The following is a 21,538-nucleotide window of genomic DNA, read 5'->3' on the forward strand; positions in this document are numbered from 1 at the left end:
TTTTTTTTTATCCTTTTGATAATCATAAATAGAATTTTTTTTTCGTTACAGGGCTAGGCACTTTTAATTGATAATCTCACTATATTATTTTAGAATCTAAAATTTGATAAGAAATTGGTTCAAGAGACATGCTGATTAAATTAATTTCTCAACAAATTTTAGCTTCAAATTTTTTTGATAACCATAAAATAAAAAAGGTATAATATAAATTTATATTGTAAATAATAAATTTGATTAATTAATTTATGGAATGTACGTTACTAAATCAGCATCATATTCATTAGTTTCTGGGAATATCAACTTCATTTGCACTTTCTAAATTGATTTCCAAAAAGCTTGATAATCAGAACTAAGTCCAAACTAAGTCTAGGATAATCAGAACCTTACTTACTTACTTACTTCGCTGGCCGTACAGATCATGTGTGATCCATGGCCTCCCTCAGTCGGTTCTTGAAGCTGGCTCTATCGCTGGCTACCGCTTGCCAATTTCCAATTAATCAGAACCTAGTCACAGACTATATTCGAAAAATTTGAAATCCGTGGGATTTGGAACAGATCAAAATGATCAAATTCTAGGGTTTGCCAAAAACAGATGCACAGGCCTGTATAGATGCAAAAAACTGCGCATCTAGAACATTAGAAAATGCCGGCCTGCAGTCTATCGGCAAACTATGTCAAAAACTTGATGAATATGATTATTCAATTCTGTCTAATCTTTGCTATATCACAACATACAAATAAAATTACAAGATCGTTCCCAAACTGACTGCATTTGATATGTCTGCCATTCGAGTCTAAATTCCGCCGTCTATTTTTGATAAAATTGAAATCTCTAGTTAAGATTTTGATTTATTTATGTTAATTTGGAGAAGTTGAAGTTTCTTTACCTCCGCGACTATTAATCCCCATAGAAACTCAATTTTGCGAGGTATACAAATGTCTGCCCGTCATGCATGAACAGATTGCATCCTCCTAATAAATAATATCCAGAACTTACTTAAAGTTGACATCCCATATAAAGTATATCAAAAAACAAATTGATATCTATTAAAATTGATATTCAATAATTCCTAGTGGCAATGCTCCACTAAATCACTTCTAAAAGCACTAAATTCGCTTCATTATAAAGGTACAAAACACAATTTTTTCACTCGTAAAAAGTTAATAGATAAGCTGATTCATCCAATAAATCTTATTGATGATTGTTAATTTCCCATTAAATCTTTTAGTGGATCATTAACAACTGTACTTGCTGTTTTCTTTGCTATTGTTGATGGTGTGGATTTTGATGCAGTTGTTGATGATGATGGTTTGGTTACAGATGGGGCAGTTGTGGATGCTGATGAGAGAAACGAGAATTAGAAAAGATCAGAAATTTAAATCCAGTTCAATCATATTATGAACAGCAAAGCCTTTTCCAAGCCTCTTAATATCTCATTACACATTTCAAACCCTCCTTTAGCTTCAACATCAGCAAAATGATGTTTAATAATAAATTTTGATATTTTCATCTCTTAATGTTCCGAAATTTGCAATGCGAAATAATATTAAAGCTATTTTAAGGTTGCTAAGCAAAGAGATAAGGTTCTATAAATAATCAATACTCGTGTTTTAATTCTTCAGATTAATTTAATGATACAAATGAGAAGCATTGAACCTATTAATAATAATGGTCAACTTTTGGAAATAAATAAAAATTAATCTTCAATTTGGATTTGTTTTGATTTGTTCATAACTTCCAGACAGAACAATGAAATAATATAAATAGTTTGTTATCATTGAAACCTGAAGATTTGTAATTAGCAAGCCGGCAATTATTGCTGTTTAAGCTTCTTTCATTAAATTAGCGATCAAATTTTCACACGTACATGAAAATTAGCGCAATGGAAAAGGATTAGCACCGTCCATAGTAAGAAAATTCAGATAATGTCATACAATTTAAGCTTTAAAGCAGTGTTGGTTAAACTTTGTGCCGCGGTACACAAATGTGACTCCAAAGTTTTTTTAATAACGCCCTAGACCGCACGCCGCGTGCGATTTTACCACCAAATTGTGCCATGCCACAAAAAAGTTTAGACAACACTGCCCTAAACGCTTAACATTCCGTCGAACTTTATGTTGCTTCATGCTAAAAAAATAACCTAATTAATCAACTTACCACCACTTTTTGGCTTCGAACCAAACAAGTCATCATCATCATCGTCGTCATCGTCTCCAAAAATCGATTGTTTCTTTGGTTTAGTGCTACTTGTTGATTTGGAGAAAATTAAAGAACCTTTAAGTTTATTGTCATCCTCGTCGTCAAAAAGTTTTGTCGATTTTTCGGGAACTTTCTTCTTAACCGCACCAAATAAGTCATCATCATCGTCATCATTAAACAGTGATTTTGGTGCTTCCTTTTTCTTTTCAATCTCAATTTTTTTCTTTGGCTTTACTGTAACAGGCTTTGATGCTGGAAAGAGATCATTGTCTGAGTCATCATCAAAAAGAGACTTTTTCGAGTCATCAGCTGACTTTTGATTATTTTTGGCGTTATCAGCAAACAGCGATGATGAAGGCTTTTCAATTGATGACTTTTTCTTTTCTTCTTCCAACATTTTGCGTGTCTCGTCTTCATCGTCATAAAATATACGACTTTTACTTGTTACTGCTGTTTTCTTGAAAATCTCATGCTCAACACGAGTATGATCATCAAGCGGTGGTGGCTCGTCATCAAAGAAATCCAAAATATTTGATTTGACATTGACTTTTTTATGTTCTTGAATATTTTTAGCCTCTTTTGTCTCGGTTTCAACACCAGAACTCGTTTCGATAGGATTACTTTGAGCTTTAGCCGCTTTCGTAATTTCATCGTCGAATTTTTGACCTGATAATGAAGTCGATTGCGCAATAATTGGTTCTATAATGTCTGATTGTTTGACTTCCATCACAGCATTATCAGCATCTGTCATTTCTTCATTATTTTCATTTGATTCCGCAACAGCCTTTGCACTTAGCGTCTGATCGTAAATTGCTTGTCTGCCTCGTCTTGTTGATGGTCGGCGTTTTACTTGAATTTTAGCTCTTAATTTTGTCAAGTCATTGTTAAGTAGACCAGAATCAGTTGATTTTACTGATATTGATGATTTTTCGGCAATGGAAGTGGACTTTTCAGTAACAGAAGTCGATTTCTCAGTTATTGATTTATCTGTCGATGATGACGATGAATCTTGATCGTCTACAGACGGTGTGGAATCAAAACTATCTTCTGTCTTAGCCTTTCTTGGTATTCTTGCTCCAGGCATTAAGGCATTCACATTAATTGCTAATGTCTTGTTCAATTTTCCAGGTAATTTTCGTGGTGGTGAATCTTGTTGAGCAGTTGGTTGTTCTTGTGGCTTTGTAAACAAGTCCAGCTTACTTTGAATATTGCTTTTGACTGGACTTTGTTCATTTTGAGGAACTAAAGTTGACTGAGCTTCATTTTTGGCAGCAATTGGTTCAGATTTTAGTATTTTTTCAGAATCAGTATTTTGATCGATCGGAGTTGGCTGGTCTTTAGTTTTGACTTTGGAAGCATTTGCTTCTACATTAGACGAAGGTGCTGGTTTAGAATCTATCTTAGACAGTAATTCAGCTATTGTCTTTTGACCAGGCAATTTATAATTGGGTTTTTCAGAATTAGATTCTGATGACTCATCAGATTTAGCATCAAATAATTTTGAGGAACTTGCTTTTTCCTTAATTTCAGAACTATCCACTGGAAATTTTGGAACTAAAAAGTCATCATTCGAGTCATCAGGAAACAGTTGAGATAATTTTGGTAAGGTTTCAACTCCAGAATCCTTCTTATGAGATTTAGGAGAGAATATGTCATCCAATGATTCCTTTTTGATTGTCTTTTGCGATGTAATGTCTGATTTTGCTGACAAAAAGTCATCATCATCATCATCTTCAAGCTGAGATACGCTTTCAATTGGCTGATTAATATAATCATCGTCATCGGGCGGAATTTCATTAAAAGCAAGATAATTAGATGTATTTTGATTCAGCACTTTTCTATCATCTGATTCTTCAAAATTATTATCCTCTGTATCCCAATTATCATCGTCATCTGGTGGCTCATTGTCCAAGAATAAAACTGGGTTATTAAACTTCTTTGATAAGGAAACATCAACGTCCGACCTTGTCTCATATTGAATATTTTTTCCCGTCTGATTATTCACTGCCGTATTTTGATTTTCTCTTTCACTTTCTATGTTTGGCACTGGAACAGCATCATTATCATTATCAGGACAATTAGCGATAATTAAGTCTGATTTATTTGATTCCAATAAATCATTTTTATTAATTGACAGATTGTCTTCTGGAATTGAGGATGATGACTCAACGACTTCCTCGGCTTCATCCAATTGATTAAATATGTATTCCTTTACTGTTGATAAGTAACCACCCATAGCTTGTTCCGATTCTCTTTCTTTTACAATTATTTTCTCCGATTCTTGACCTATTTTAGTGCTTGTCAACTTTTCTGACTTAAATAAGCTATTATTATTATTTACATTGTCATTTTCATCTCCATCATCTTCGTCATCATCGAATAATTTTTTGTGTCGTTTATTTACGATAATTTTATCAATCGTATGCGGTTTGTCATTGCTAGCTGCTTTTTCGCTCGTGTTTTCTACATTTTGCGATATTGAGGGATGAGTTTGATAACCTTTTTGCATGTCATGTGAAATCTTTTCAGATTCTTTAGCAATTCCGGTAGTTAATGCGGTTTTATCAACTCTTGGAGTTGACACATTGATTGACAGCTTTTTATTAAAAATACTCTCAAACTCATCTTCATCTTCATCATCAAATAGATTAACATTCTTTTTAATTTCAGGCGTACTTTTATGCATGATTGGTTCCTCTTTTTTCATTTGAGATAATTTCGAGTCGTTTTGTTGCGATTTTTGCTTTATTATTTCTGTGAAAAAGTCTTCGGATTCGTCATCATCGTCATCAAATAGATTCGTTATTTTTTGACGAGCTTTCACTACTGGAGTTGGTTTACTTTCTGATTTTATCACTGGATCAACTTTTTTACTTACTGTATCTTGAGCTTTTTGCTCTGATCGCACTTCAGTCTTTATTACTTCTTTTTTATCCACTTTCTGTAGTTCAACAACTTTTTTATCTGCTTGTGGAGTATGAACTGTTTTAGTAACTGTAGAATCTGCACGAATTACATTCTCAATTTTTCTTAAATGTACATTTTTAATCTCAGCTGCAATATTTTTCATATCGCGTTGCACGTTAGCTTTCTTCTCGTCTTTCACAATCTCTTCTTTCTTTGGAGTTTCAGTCTGATCTTTCTGTCGATTATTTTCCATTTTTTGAATAAAACTATCAAATTCATTGTCATTGAATAAATCAACAACTTGTGGCAATGGCTTTTCAATCATTTCTGGCTCGGGTAATGGCATGGAAAGTACTGAATCAACATCATCGAATAGATTTACAGGTTTGCGATTGTGAGACGATTCAACCGTTAATTCAGGCGGTTCATCATCAAATAAATTAACGATTTTCCTTTCACTTTGTTGGGGTGCGAAGAATGTCGATTGAGTTGTTGTTGCTGGTTGCTTAATGGTTGGTGTAATTTGTTCGCTTGTATAAACTTCATCAAACATACCGACTTGCTTATTTATTATCATTTGATCTCCAATGGAACTGCTTGATTTCGATAAACTTGTTTGTGAAGCCATTAAATTCGATTCAGACGCTAGTAAATTATCGCTTTCTAGTCTTGAGTTTGACGTAATGTTTGATTCTACAGATTCAGCATAAATTGATCCAGATTGAGAATATTTGTCTTCCTCTATTAATCCTAAATGCCACTTTTCCTTCCAATTCTTTTCTCCAATTAAATATGGTAATGGAGTATAGAATTTATCGATTGGTCTATATACTGTAGAAATTTCTGATCGATTACTACTCGGATCTAGATTAACTCGATGTCTTTCAAAGCAATTTTCCATTAATTTTAATCCATTTTGAATGGCAATATTTGTCGACAATGTGACCTAAAATGTTATGCAATATATTGATTAAAAATTAAAATAATGTGAGCAATGAACTTGTTGGATATAATCTCACAATTGTTTTAGGCACTTCTTGAATTGGTTCCAAATGATCATCCGTAATTAGATTCTCACAATACACAGTATTCTTAATATCATTAATTCTCGTTAAATTACTCATTTTTACTTTCGTCTCGTCCAAACTGAGAATCATATTGTTCATCTTTCCTTTCGTATTAGTTGCACGACTTTCAATTTTCTATTAGATTTGTTAGAAAGTAAATTATCGACATATAAAGAGAAATTTATTAAATGATAAAAAATTTACTTACCGATGCAAGATTTTGCATCAATTGCAGCACTTTCCTATCACATTCTAATGTCCATTCAGCTTTACTTGCTGTCTCTAGCAACTCTCTAGTATCCTATATTAAAAAAATTAATCAACAAGTGTTAGATTTTGAAGATAAATATAAAAATCTTAAAATTTATTTTACCATGTTTACAAAACAGCTGATTGTGAATCTACGATATATTTGACTAGTCTGTTTGTTACTGCTTCTGTTGTGGAATGTTTGAAGAGCATTTAACTAGTAGAATATTGTTATTTTCTTTAATTTCTTCATTATTCGCTAGATGTCGTGCCTTGTTTAGCCATACTAATATGTAATTATCTTTCTTTCATATTTTTCACAACTTATTATCATAACTTTCACCAATTTTCATATCACAGACTGTCACAGACTACTTTAATTAACTCAGAAACTCACTTTGCATGTTTTCTTAAAGAAAATCCGTTAAATTCCGTTACATTTATTAAATTCAAAATTTCAAAGCTGTGCTTTCAGCCGTAAACGCGTCAGTTATTTGAATTTTTAAAATACAAAAGAACTGTGTTTTTCGTAAATATTATTTAAATAAGACTTAATTATGGATTCTTCTACATTTACATCGGAAAATGAGTCGTTAAGTCAAGTAGAGACACTTAAGCAACAGCTGAATACATATAAAATGATCAATGCAGATTTGTCCAAGAAGATCCAGGAGTTGAAAGTTGAATTAAATGCATTTAAACATGAAAATTCAGTAATTAAAAGGGAAGTACTCGAAGAGAGAGCAAAAGCAGTTGAATACAGACAGTCGTTTACAATTATGAATACACATTGCATAAATTTCATCAATACTTATGTCAATTCAATGCAGCAAATCAATGATAATGATGACAGTTTAATTAGAGGAATTCCAGGCATAGGAACAACTCCAAAAAGAGATGGTATACAGAATAATATTGCGAAATTGTACATCCAGTAAATTGTTAGTATATTTTTAGATGAAAATGAAAGTCCACAGAATGACACAATTGTTCCACAAACTGAGAGACAACGGCCACCACAGCAGTCAGCCCGTGCTCAATCGCATGCTGGTCTTCATGACGATGAAGATATTGGCAGTAATGTCTTAAATACTATATTAGAGGAATCAGTGTTACCTTTCACATCAACACCAATCGTTCGAAGCAAAAGTGGAATTCCAAATTCAACTCCTAAAATTACACCTATCAATCCATCACCAACAACGCCGGTCATTCCAAATAATATGTTCAAATCTCCAAGAACTTTAAATTCCGACCCTGTACCACAATTAATAGCACGTACTTTCTCATTGCCGGTCAATTTCAGTCCGAATTCAATGGTAACACCAAAAAATCGAGTTACAGATGTTGCACCCCAAGTTCCGGCAAATGATTCTACATTATCGAATTCAAACATTAGTCAAACTGTAACGGATACACCAAGACTCCAAGTAAATCCTTCATCACGTCGAATTTCAATTACTCGTGAAGATGAGATTGGATATGCTGACAAAGAAAATGAGACTGCTGGCGATGACACAACAGAGCAAACTATACAACATGATACAATTAAAGAAGTCAAAAGCTGTCGAGTTGCTTTATCTCCACTAAAAAGTGCATATCTCCAAAATAATAATAATACCATCACGGAATCTCCTGAGTATGAAAGTTTTGATGATGATGGTACAATTGGAAAGAGCCAAGATGATTCCACATTGAAAGCCACAAAATCATTAAAGCGAAAAAGCAGCGAAAGCGGTCGTCCGAGACGTCAAGCAAGGCCTGATCCAAAATCATTAAAAGAGCCATCACTTCGAACGAAATTGCGTAGAAGTAAGAGGAAAATTTAAGTCTGATATGACCAGATCTAACGAGGTATTCCGTAGCTATTAAATTATTATTATATTCAGTATTTTATATCCAATGAACATCATATTGTTCATAGTTAAGTTGCACCAAAATTTCATTTGTTTCTTATTTAAATGATTGATTATGTATTTACATGTTATATGACGTTTCGAGGCTGTACATATTTGAAGTCAAGAATTATCTCATTTAATAAAAATTTATAAGATTTACTTAAACTTTTTAATTGAACTAGTTTTATTAATAAATAATGGTAACTTACATATTATTTGAATATTTACAATTTTAACGGTTAATTGATATTTAAATTTTAATGGTGAAATTGTGGATTCTACATTAGGATGATATGTAAAACCGTACAACAGTAACATGAAATTGTAAGGTTTCCCAACATTTCTCTCTAAGCCGTTCAACAGCTATCATTTTTCTCAAAACCATACAATAGCTTACTTTCTCTTTTAAAACAATACAACAGTAAATTTTCTCTCAAAATTCTTAAAACTATACAACAGCTAATTGGCTATAATTGTGTGAGATCAGTTGAAACCTTACAACAGCAATATATTTAAGCAATATAAAAACATTTATAGGATTTCATGAAATTCAATTATTTTAAATTCGAACAATTTAAATAAATAAATAAGTGTAAGTCTTCAAGCATCTTAAATTCATCAGCTAAACTCCTTCAACACCAAATTTCCATTCTTTTTCAGCACAAGATTAGAATTTCTCTTTTCAATTACTGGAAATTGATCCTCAAAAAACATTTTAAGATTCTCAACATCACAAGCAGACTTGAAATTTTCCAAAACAATCAACTGCAGTCTATGTCCATATTCCTTGATGATTCCCATAGTGTGAGTTGTTGAATGAGACACTGACGAGATTATGACGATTTCTTTTAATTTCTTCATGGATTTTAAAAGACCTTCAAGGTAATTTTGTGTATCGAAATATCCGGAAAGGACAAGATATTCAAGGTTTGGAAACAGCTTTAAAAGCCTCAGTAAGTCATTTTTACAGATTATGACTTTTCTGTCGTGATTTATCAGAATCAACTTTTTGACTTTCTTCTGTATCAAATTGTATTCATGAAGATCCAAAATCGTAATTCCAACAAATCCATAAAAGATATTCTCAATCAGAATTGACTCAAAATTAATTAAAGAATTAATGCACAGATTTTTAAATATTTTTAGTGCCATTGGTGTTCGAATTCCTAAAGACTTTAGATTTGGGAAGTTAAATGTGATGTTATCGAATGTGTCGTCCAATAGAAGTTCATTAGGTACACTAATATCCAGTTCAGTAAGTGCTGTAAACATGACAGAATTACAGAATTCGAACGCAAATTCTGCATTACTTTGGAAGTTTAGCGTCTTTAAATTTCTCATAGAATGAAATGTCTCGATGCTTTTGTAGCTGTCTAATTTAATTAATGGAATATCAATGTCCTCAAGTTGTTCTAAATTCTGAATAATACATAATGTTTGATTGTCAATCACAGTAGACTCGTCTGCGACAAGTTTTAAATTAATTAAGTTTTTCTGTGTACTCAAAGCTTCATTTATACTGCATTTCGGTGCAATTAACGTTAAATGCCTTAAATTTAGGTTCATAAATAATGACTGATCTTTGATCGCTCCAATTATTGTTAAATCTTTAATATCACGAGAACTGATGAATCGTTTTAAGTATTCCAAGTCAATATTGGATATCCTTAACATCTGTGGACATTCGAATGGTAGTAAATGTAAGATGTTGACCAATTTGAAATTATATGGAATTGATTGTGGCACGTCTGTAAAAGTTATGTCCAAACTACGAATATGATGTCTGAGTTTCAATATTATTGCCTCAAATCGACTCCAAAATAGGTCACTAAAGTTCAATCCAACTCTTAATTTAATTTCAGTTATGATCCTTTGTGATGATATGATTGATGAGAATATTTCGTTCCTTAGCAACTGTAATTAAATGACACAATGAGATTATTAAAGTTACATCAGATTGACCTACTTACAGTATTCTCATCCTTTATGCTTAATATGCAAAAATTCCTTTGCATCAAACAAATAATTTGGTAAAATCTATGGCACACAAAAGTAATGTATCGGTGATCTGTTATGTAGCTGAATATTTCTATAAGCAATTCTGATGGCAACTGTAATATGCTAGGATGATCTTTAAGTGGTGACATCTTGCTTAATTATATTAATTTTGAAATTTTTAGGAAGATAGAATTTGTTGATGACATTTTTCCTAAGCTTAGACGATTATTGCAAAAAACATTTCAAATTTCTACAACACGTTAACATTGATAAATATTTTCTTGACTTTCCACATACAATTTCCAACGAAAAACAGACACTAGCAATACAACATCCTGCTATCCATATGATAAATATTCCAGATAAGTGATCAAATGTCATTATCGTCGGTTCACCATTGACAACTTGATGATTTAAGATAGAAGAGTCAAAATATCTGCTCATCCAATAAAACACCAATCCAGCTGCCTGCAAATTTCCAACACTGTTCTCAACATAACTAACCAAATAGTGATTTTTAGGAAAAAACATAGCAACTTGGTATGAAAAAAGTTTTTCAGGCAAAACATGAAAAGTAAAATTTTTATAATTCATTTGATTAGCGTAAATAACTTCTGTTATTGGACCAACAGCTGCACCTTTGAAGTTTGTATCAAGTGTCTTCATTTGCCAAGCTTCGATGCCTTCCTTACCGACAATTGCACGACTGAAATTGAATTTTAAAGCATACAGTAAGTAAATAACCTTAAAAATCATTATCAAAGCTACCTGTTATGGATCTTAAGACCTTTAGTAAACTCCTGAAAAGATTCATACATATATATTTTAAATCCATTATCCAGCACCTCATCAATCGTTTGCATTGCAGGCATTCGTTGATCAGTTTGTAGAAATTTAAATATTCCAGCTTGATAAAGTGTTCTGACTATTAACGAGAAGAAAACAAATGCAAGCAATATAAATCTCGCAGAATCCTTCGGGGGTAGAAAGTTCTGTCCTCCGTTCAATAATATATTAATCATGTTCAAATGCGGACTATCTGATGTTCCGAATATATATTTGTGAAATTTTCGTGGATTAAACTTTAATAATGATATAATTACAATTCCCAATCCAAACATTATTGCCAATATCGTCCATAAAATTGTATTGAATGGACAGAAAAGTTTTTCCAACGGCGTCATCAATCGTCCTCTTGGTATTACCAGAATAATATCTGCATTTGTGTAAACTGCATAGCTCATAAACTTAGCACGAACTAATGTTAAATAATAGTATCCAAATCCGATATCTGTATCTCCTTTCATTGTCTTCTTCATTAGTCCCGTTGCTGTTCCATTTTCATATATCAAACCCCACGCAACTGGTTCTGTTAAAATGTCAATTTTTAAGTCAAAATTTAATATCCTCGATATTCCTCTTATTACTTCCACATCAAATCCTCTTATGACAGTAGTTCCATTACGATATTTTTCAATAATAACATTCGGTTGATACTCATAAGTTGATACTTTTAAGGGACATTGATGGAAGTTGGTAAACTTTTGTGGAAAAACTTTCTGATCATATATCCATGACTGATTTCCATGTGAAAATTTATTTATTGAGATTGCTTGAATATTATTGCATCCATTTGATGAGAACGGATAAAATGTAAGCATGTCCATTGATTCTGTAATAAATAGCAATTTATTAGATTTGTCGACCGATGACTGTGCTTATTGATATGAGTAATTCTTGGAAAAATTGATATGTAGAAAAATAAAGAGCTGTGAAGCATCTACATTTATGTATGCTTCCTACAAACATTTTGTGCAGAATTTTAGTGCAATTTTGAGGAAAAAGTGCAGCTGAATAATACACTTTGTTCGGTCAGCTAAAATCTTTAAAACCAGACATCGAAGAGTGCTTGGATTTACTGCAGTAGTTTAATTCCATCATGTTATTGGACGTTAAGGTATTTACAAAGCTTATAACGATGTTTAAATACGATAATTAATGAATTTTTTATTTCAGTACAAAATGTAAACAATTTTTTACGGGAAAATTTCATAAACGCTTGAAAGTTCAAATTCCAAAAAACCGTTATTTGAAAAATTTCTTGAATTTTCTTCAATTTATTGTAAGAAGTTTTTCTGAATGTTGTATTATATCCTGTCTTACTGGATCTTACTTTACAGGTAGAGAAAGTATCCTGGATCATACTGAATCTTGCGTTTTAGGTCTAGAATGCATAATAATGCACACAAATCTTGTTTGCAAACCAATTACTGATCACTGCGACAAAAATGCGCTAAAGTCACCCAATAATGTCGAGAACTTTTTGAATTTTTTAGCGCATTTTTGAAATTTTTTTCAAAAAGGTAGCTTAATAAGACACTTTGTTCGGTCGGTCGTTCGGTCGGCTGCTATTAAAAACTTTTTATCTAGACATCGTAGAGAGCTCGGAATGGTTTTAAAAGATCAGTTCCATAAAGTTATTGGCGCCCCGGGCATTTAAAAGTTTCAAATCAACGCATAAATACTATAATTAACAATTTTTCATTTTCATAACAACAACAACAAAAACAACAACACGTTTTTTCATTGTTTTACACATGCTACGGACATTTCAGTGTCGAAAAAAGTCGACATTTTTGAAAAAAAGTCGACCTGTGTCGAATTTGAAATTTTTTTGCATATTTTTGTCTAATTTCAACATAATTAATCATTTATATTAGCTAAATATTGATCTACAAACAAGAATTGTTCAATTAAACCTTGTTTTTCAATAAAAATTAACTAAAATTAGTGAAAATTTGACGGTTATTTTGAAATTCAAACGAAAAATAACGGCTAATTTCGACATGTCCGTAGCATGGTTTTACAGTGTTCTTCAATGTTTTTCGATGTTTTAACAGTGTTTACTGAACAATGTTTGAATTTTTTTTTTACCGTTATGAGGTTTGAATTATGAAAATCCGTTAAATGTTGAAGTTCTTAAATTTTTGGAAGTTATATATGGATCTTGTGTTTTTAGGTCAGGAAGTGACCTGGATCTTACCGGATCTCATTTTGTGGGCCGGGAAGTGAACTGGATCCTACTGGATCTCGTTTCGTGGGCTAGAAGAAGACCTGAATCCTACTGGATCTTGGTTTTGAGGTCTGGAAGTGACTAATTAATCAATTACTGATCGCTGGGACAAAAATGCGCTTAAGTCCCTCGATCAATAACACGAGGACTTTTGTAATTTTTTAATAAGAACAACTTTTGAACGAACTTTGGTAAGTCAATTAAAAATTCAGTGTGACAATCTTCCATCGTGACAGATTAGAGCATTAAATTTGTCATTCAAGTTCACAACAAAACTACCTCAAAACTTTCAAAATTGAAAAATGTAAAACACAATTAAACTTAATATTACATTACACAACTATTCAACCAAAGCACTAAACATCCGGTGTTGGTCAAAATAAAATTGTTACATTTTCTATTATATTACATGGATAATTAATTACATTGTGCTGTTTATGCTGCCACAGCTACGATTCACTACACAAAAAACATAAAAAAAATATATCTTGCAAGTTTCTCATTACCCTGATTTGATTTTAGTATGACAACATTGTAGATGTAAAGCTTCCAAAACTCGTTGAAAACTTTTGAAGCATCCAGTACAGTGTCATCGAGAAAAATCAATAAAAACTTTTCAACAGTTTTAAACTTTGTCCTTCTATCTATAAATTTTGGTAAAAATAACTTATAAAACGACTCATCGTTTTCCAATGCAAGAACCATCAAACTCGATAATTCCTTCGTCTCACTCCAAACTGTATATTTTTCTAAATTGATGCTCGTTAATGTAAATGAAATTTTTTTATTTAAATTTGCAAACAAAAGCTCCTTAAAGCTTCGATTTGTTGACGATTCGGTAATTAAGCTAATATCTCGAGTCATTGCCATTAAAATTGCATTGTCAATTGCTTTAATGACTTTCACTTGAGCAATGTCATTGGAGCTGTTGTAAAAATTAAATTGTGAAGAAATTTTACACTGAATTAAGCTCTTTAGAGTGATAATAATGAGTAAAATAAATTTAATGTTCATGATCTTGTTGCCAACTTAACTGCTATCTTTGAGCTTCTTTTGCTTTTTTTTCTTTTTTTCGAATCCTATCAACATAAAATTTACCAAAAGACTGAGCATTTCAATTTTTATTTTGGATGGCGGCAAGATGGAAGCATCGAGTGGAAAATGATAAATTTGTACTTGTTTGCTAATGCATTGCAGCCATTTATTTGGAAAACTAGCCGTTCATGCTGAGGTTACGAAAAATTTACGATAAATAATGATTTGTTGCTATTGTGTCTGTCAGGAGATCTCGTGGGGGTAAGAAACGTAAGTGGTTAAATCTCACAGGACTGGCAATCAAGTCAATTGCTTTCTGTTTAGTATCTTTTTAAGTGAAATCATGAGCTACACATTAGAATTTATGCAATCCTTAAAGGAATTCTAGAATCTAAATCAGTGATTCTCAAGCTTTGATCCATGTTTTAGAGATACGTTTTTGCTAAGGGTTCTCAAGACCGACACCGAAATGAGTCATGACAGAGAAGAATAAGATTGGATTCTCAGTCTCAATGCTATATTCAGTCTCCCTATCTGGCTCAGTTTCGTTTCCGGTCTTAGTCTGGGTTCCGCTCTCAGTCTCGGTTCCGATCTCAGTCTCGGTTCCGCTCTCAACCTTGGTTCCGCATTCAATCTCGGTTCCGCTCTCAGTCTCGGTTCCGCTTTCAGTCTCGGTTCCGCTTTAAGTCTCGGTTCCGCTTTAAGTCTCGGTTCCGCTCTCAGTCTCGGTTCCGCTCTCAGTCTCGGTTCCGCTCTCAGTCTTGGTTCCGCTGTCAGTCTCGGTTCCGCTCTCAGTCTCCATACCCGTCTAGGTCTCGAAAACCACGCTGAAAACTCTCCGAGAACCACTGATCAAAATATACAAAATTAATAAAAAGCTTGATGCGCCCCAAAACAGATTTCGATAATTCGAAACTTTTCCAACTTATTGTCTATAAACATATATTTGTCTACAAATAAAAGCAGTTAATATCACCCTTTCGTGAAATATTGTAAATATACAAAAGGTTTGTCTGAAAATAAAAGGATTTATTGATAATTTTAAGGGTAGATGTAGATTCAAGTTCTAGCAGATATCAAAAATGAATGAACTGCAACTTTTTGAATACAAAGAATCGGAAAGAATCAATTTAATTTTGAATTTCTTAGAGTTTGTCTGTATCTAAGTCGAATTGACTAGACTGATGTATATCCTTAGCAACAGAAATAAAGAAAGCTCAAAAAAGAAGCTTTTAAAGCTCCGAAAAAGCTCTTTTATTGACATTTTAATGAAGGTTGGCTGTATATGGCAGTCATATGGATGCCATTCGATAGCCTTCTTGGAAGATGTGGCGACCTTCTTCATTTGAGTATCTCGGGCTTATTACTAAGAAACGTCTTAAGCAAATGTATAACAATTAATTTTATTTCCACGATGAACGATTGTTTTTGACTAAATCTCATGAATTTTTTAATCTGTTTATGTCACAAGTGTTATAAAATAATTATACTTTTATGAACATATTCATTCCAGCCACATGCTACTGTTCACATAATTCCAATTACTGAAATGCATTACACGAGAGAGAAAATAAACAAATTTATATGATAATTTATCTTTTTTTATTTGTTGACACACATATATATTAAGTAATGTTTATGTTTTTTAATGATAAATCTGTAGCCAAATATCCATCAACCTTTTTTTTTGTGTCTGTCTCTAAGTGCCTTTAAATGTTCACATTTCATTCAATCAACAACATTTTTCTTTTTTGTTCCAATAAAAATGTTGAATGTGTCAAGTTTTTTATATGTCCTGTCTGATTGATTAGTTCCGATACATGTGAAAATAGACATTAAGATATATCGGATTTCTTGGAATCTTTAAATCTCTATTTAAAATGTGGTAATCTAGGGCAGTGCTGATCAACCTTTTATTTTTCGCGGCACGCCTTGGTTGTAAACTTTGACCGAAACCGCACATTGCATACGGCTAATGGCATTTCCAATTTTTGGAAGACTGCGACACACAGGCTGCCAATCACTGATCTAGTTGTACAATACTTAGTTCAACACCCTTAATCAGTGTTTGTACAAATAAATTATTGTTTTTGACAGTAATTCGGTTAAAGTAAGCACCAAAATATATCCAATTCTATTATTGTGTGGAAGGTTAAGTAAATGAATATTATTTTTATAAAATACATAGTTAATAAATAAAGTTGTTTATCAATAAACCAAAATAAGCGTGTACTAAAAGTGTTTACTATCATACATTTATGATGTACATGATTTAGAGCACGAGTCAATTTTAGCTCAAATAAAAATTAAAGGTTAATAACCAAGTTCAAAGAATCATTTATACAGTGAGAAAATTGTGTATGCATACTCAAAAGCTTAGAGCCATACTAGGAATTTTAGCTTTTTTTGTTCATACATAAACTGACATAAAAAAATACAACAAATAGCCCCGATCGGCACATATTGAAATGTTGTAGTCATGATGGCGAGACTTCAAGAAGGATGTCGAGACTGAAACTTCCTGGGTTGAATCAAGAATTTGTCGTAATCGAACTTTCGGGAAACCTTAATTCAGTATACTTACAACACAGTTATAGTCAATTGGCAAATTTGGTTGCTTTCACCTAGTTGCTGCGATTTAGCTCTTAGGATAATGCTATCTCGCCGCCTTGATGACAAAACTTCAACATGTGTACCGATCGGAACCCTCATTAAAAACATTGTTTCAACTTCTTTATTCGCATTTAAAAATTTAATGGAGTCAATCTGGACATCTTGACATCAGCAAATGCGTCAAATTATGTTTCAATGCTTTACATTTCCCGAAAGACACAAATGGAAAAAGCTCTGTTAGGACTTCTTCAAGCTTCCGTCAAGGATATATTTATCAATACTAAATATTTACCGGATTTATTCGGGAGTGCAAACAGACAGGAGAGTATGTTCATGAGTTTGCTCTCAAAATTGAACATGCTCAATTAGATTGATTAAGTACGCTCATGATCACGTTCATTAAGGTGATTATACTAATTGTCTGTTGTAGATGCCATATAGCAGTCTCGTAGCTCGGGTCTAATATTATACACCACCAAAAAATGTCGTGCAACAGCACTTTCAACATCGCAATCTGTCATCATATGTAACTTTGGAGTCGTATAAAAAGAAATTCGACATCGATTGATTTATTGAATTCAAAATCATCTTCAAAACCATAGTGAATGGTGTACATATTTCGGAATGACAATGACGAAAGAGAAAAGCACAAAATATTTTTTATGGAGAATGAAAAAAAGGTGAATGGAAGGAAAATATTGTTAGGGGGATTAAATTCAATAAGCAATTTGAAGAAATAAATTTTTATTAGTTTCTCTTCTTTTAAGCAGATTAAGATAATAGAATTTTCAATATTTTTCGAGCAGATTCTTTTCCATCAATTGATAATATGGAATTACGTACGACAATACCTTTCGGTTATTTTGAAGGATAACACAAAAGCTTATTTATTCAATTTATATTTCGATTTCCAAGAACTTTCATGACGACAAAATAATTCAATTTGTTGAGAATTGGCATTCGAGGTAAAGGGAAAATAACGGCCATTTAAGATTTGAAAAGGAACGGAAGTTAAAAATGAGGTTCAAAATTTGAACTGCGAAAGTTTTTGGCGCGAACTTTAGTGTAAAACGTGGAATTTTTCAAAGAGAAATTTATTCTTTTTTGAACATTCAAAGAGTAAACATCTAAAGGAAAAAATACAGGCTAAATCAAAAGGAAACACTACTAAGGTATTATTAAAGGTGAACTATGAAAAGAAAAGGATAAAAGAGCACTTTCAGGACTAAATAAAGGATTACATAATTAAGAGTAACTTAAGGAGTACTTTTAAGTAATAAAGGACAAAGTTCATCATTACTATAAAGGAAAATACACGACAATAGCACACAAGACAGCATCAGACACAAATGGTAATGTAAACAATACAACAACAAATCACAAGGATCAGCTAACGGATTCTCATGCAGCACAGATGCAAATTTCACAACGTAGATTTCAACGAATTCAACAAAATTTTCTCGAATTACAGTCACATGTGAATTTTATGGATGTACAAATTTATACTGTCATATCCAATATTTTTCCATTATGAATATAAATCATTGTTCATAATGATTCGAGGAATTTAATAATATTGAACGATAAAGCCTTTTGTTTTATCAACAAAAAGAGCTTCATGTCCGACACATATGCAATCATCAATTGAGATCCATGGCCTCCTTTAGATGGCGCCTGAAACTGGAATCATAGCTGACCAAATTTCCAATAAAAAATGCAATAATGTCATAAAAGCAATGTTAATGGTTAAATTAGTTTTGCTCCAAAAATGTCAAGTTCAACTTTTTATTTCAAAATATGTATTGCATTTGTAATTATTAAAACAAAATTATTTAGTATTTTAACCTAAAATATGAAAATTATCTCGTACCGCAAATGAAAAATTCCCCGTACGTGTTTAATACCAATTACCATAAATTTAACTTTTATGAAAATTTTCAGCAATTTTATAATTGAATATTAAACCATTTTAATAGAATTTTGTATCCAATTTTGATAGATCAATAGCTCAAAATAGAGTCAGTTTTATTAAATATGCGATATGAGAAATCATGTATGAATATTTATATCTGCTGTAATATCCGCTTTCAAAATATTGAAAACGTTTAAATTTAACATGATGAGGAACAAGCGATTTGTATGATTTTTGCTGAGTCAATTTATGAAATTAATTTTGTCATTTGCATGCACTTTAAAATTTCAATTAGACTGAAATGGAACAATTAAATCAATTTCGTGAAGTCATGTGTGACGGCCTTTAAAATGGAACGGCAATTGACAATTGTAATTATTTTAATTTCAGACTAATGCAAGTAGTTTGAAGTGGTGATACTCCTGATATGATGATCCATGACTTCCCATAGATTTCGTCCAAAAGTAGCTCTAACTTGTACTAATTTTCTTGTCAGTTCTCGATTCCAAGTGCAATACTGTCTCGATTGACAGCTTCCCTGAGCTCAGAGCTCGAAACCGAATCGAATCTTATATGAATTCGAGTCGACTTGAGTAGGCATTTCAATACAAAATTCAAAACGACTTCAAGTTCAATTCTTTTAGTTCTTCCATGAGGTCTCTGGCCGATCACGTGATTTGTTGCCTTCCACATAGTCAGGTCCGTCTTACAAGACCTTACTTAATAGAGCTTTCACAGGTCTTCTTTTATTTATAGAAAAATTGTCACGTTTAACTTGATATTTCATGTCCACTTCCCAAATTGTCGAATTTATAACTAAATGTACGGTTCATTAATCGCAGTCTTTTCCATTGAGTAAATAAATTTCTGACGTCAGAAGCTTTGTCAGAATTTTTCTCACAAAAGATCAAAAATAAAGGATGAAATGCCTAACAGGCAATGAGCATGCTGTCAAGAGCTTATTCTACTTAAGTTTGCTACATGGGCATGTTCTTAGCTTACTGGATGAGTATTGTAACATTCGACAATTACGTGACATTTAAAGGGAGTGGGATTTACAAATTTATTACGGAGTAATTGATAGCAACGTGACATAATCGCTACCTACCTCCTCCCCTGAGAACATTACATAATAACCGAACGGCACCTTACCGAACATTCCTTATCCCAATAATCATTCCACCCACTTACATATATCCTTATATCTCATAATATGAACAATAGTTACATTCAAAATCTTGTCAATCAAAAAAATCAAAAATAATTTAATTAAGTAAATTTTATGCACATGAAGAAAACATCAAGTCTCAATTAAGAGAACATTCTGATCTTTATATTTGATAATCAAATTTGAATATAAAAAGCATTCATAAACTTCAAATCAAATTATTCAAAAAAGACATTCTATCTTATCAGCATACATTACCAAAAGATATATATTCTCACTTCAGATATTTTGGTTCCAAGAGTATATCGTGTCAGTGTCGAGCTTTTTTAAGGGAAAGAAAAATGTATCATCATAATTTTCCAATGGACGAAAAAGAAGAGAAATTGAGAGAGGATGAGATTTTTTTGATGTTGGAAAAAAAGGCAATGGAAAAAAAAATTCTCGTATAAATCATGAGTCGTGTTATTTATGACAGAATCGTTATCAGAATACAACCAGACAGTGAGTTCATAACTTGTTCGTTTAACATAAATGAGCTTTTTCACTGCTTTTATACTAGAATAAATGTTATTTCACATGCTAGCAGACAGACGAGAGATAGAAGTATAAAAAGTACAGGATAGATGGTATGCAACATACAAGAAAGCTAGCATAGATTATAGTTAGAATAATTTTGAATGATTGCTGGGATTAGGCGCATCTGAATGACATTTTTGATTAAAACTTAACTCTGACTTCTACAATTTTATCTATCTAGCTCAGTATATCAGAGCACGAAGTCGTCTTAAGTCAACTCAACTCGACTTTGAACTATACAGGAACAGAATATAGTAAAACACTAAAATTAATATAGTTCTAGAATTTTAAGGCAAAAGACAACTCATAGCCAGGAGAGGAGAATTTTTGGAACTCAATTAATCGTTCTTAGAACTAGGCTTGCAACTAATAAAATAAAAGTTTGTCTTTTTGACCGGATTTTGACTACAAATGAGGCCTATGAACTACGGTCTTGTGCATATGTTGCTAGGAGAGCTGTTGAAGCTCCAAGTAATAAAGTCTTTAAATTTGATTTTATAGAAGGCAAGCGAACACAATGGAGCCCCAAGAACTCATGGACAGATGCTGTCGATAGAGATGGTAATGCACTTGGCATCTATAATTAGCAAGCTGTTGCCCGCGATAGAGCCAGCTACAGTCGCATATTAAGTAAGTCCATGGATTACAATTGGTTTGAAAGGCCAAGAAAGTAAGGAATTACGATGATTTGGGGGTTTATCAAGAGAAGAGAGCATGGGTATGTGGATCAACGTTTTTTTTTTGGATTTTTAGATGATTTTCAGTATTTCGTTTGATGATTGCTGTCAAAATTTGGCAATTAAATCTGCAGCTTATTACTTCAAGCTAATATTGGCGAAAAA

The 21,538-nt window shown here is 32.3% G+C and overlaps 4 protein-coding genes across 4 annotated transcripts; 1 reads left to right on the forward strand and 3 right to left on the reverse strand.

Moving 5' to 3' along the window:
* Positions 1-29: 29 nt before the first annotated feature.
* On the reverse strand, positions 30-6,653 carry FAM21 (Family with sequence similarity 21). Its single transcript, XM_070638590.1, has 5 exons — positions 6,548-6,653; positions 6,383-6,475; positions 6,127-6,309; positions 2,159-6,053; positions 30-1,339 (listed from the first exon to the last, which is right to left on the reverse strand). The coding sequence occupies exons 1-5, from the start codon at positions 6,548-6,550 to the stop codon at positions 1,206-1,208; spliced, it is 4,308 nt and encodes a 1,435-aa protein (XP_070494691.1). The 5' UTR covers positions 6,551-6,653; the 3' UTR covers positions 30-1,205.
* Positions 6,654-6,940: 287 nt separating this feature from the next.
* Positions 6,941-8,405, forward strand: LOC139089151 (uncharacterized). Its single transcript, XM_070638593.1, has 2 exons — positions 6,941-7,323; positions 7,381-8,405. Exons 1-2 carry the CDS (start codon positions 6,981-6,983, stop codon positions 8,250-8,252), a joined length of 1,215 nt encoding a protein of 404 aa, XP_070494694.1. The 5' UTR covers positions 6,941-6,980; the 3' UTR covers positions 8,253-8,405.
* Positions 8,406-8,914: 509 nt separating this feature from the next.
* LOC139089150 (uncharacterized) lies at positions 8,915-10,529 on the reverse strand. Its single transcript, XM_070638592.1, has 2 exons — positions 10,292-10,529; positions 8,915-10,235 (listed from the first exon to the last, which is right to left on the reverse strand). Exons 1-2 carry the CDS (start codon positions 10,466-10,468, stop codon positions 8,940-8,942), a joined length of 1,473 nt encoding a protein of 490 aa, XP_070494693.1. The 5' UTR covers positions 10,469-10,529; the 3' UTR covers positions 8,915-8,939.
* Positions 10,530-11,083: 554 nt separating this feature from the next.
* On the reverse strand, positions 11,084-11,986 carry LOC139089130 (glutamate receptor-like). The gene has a single exon (XM_070638568.1). The coding sequence runs from the start codon at positions 11,984-11,986 to the stop codon at positions 11,084-11,086; it is 903 nt and encodes a 300-aa protein (XP_070494669.1).
* Positions 11,987-21,538: the final 9,552 nt, after the last annotated feature.

This window comes from Chironomus tepperi, unplaced genomic scaffold, assembly GCF_022539635.2.
Source record: "Chironomus tepperi strain 1889 unplaced genomic scaffold, CSIRO-AGI_Ctep_v1 contig_175, whole genome shotgun sequence".
Taxonomy (NCBI): Eukaryota; Metazoa; Arthropoda; class Insecta; order Diptera; family Chironomidae; genus Chironomus; species Chironomus tepperi.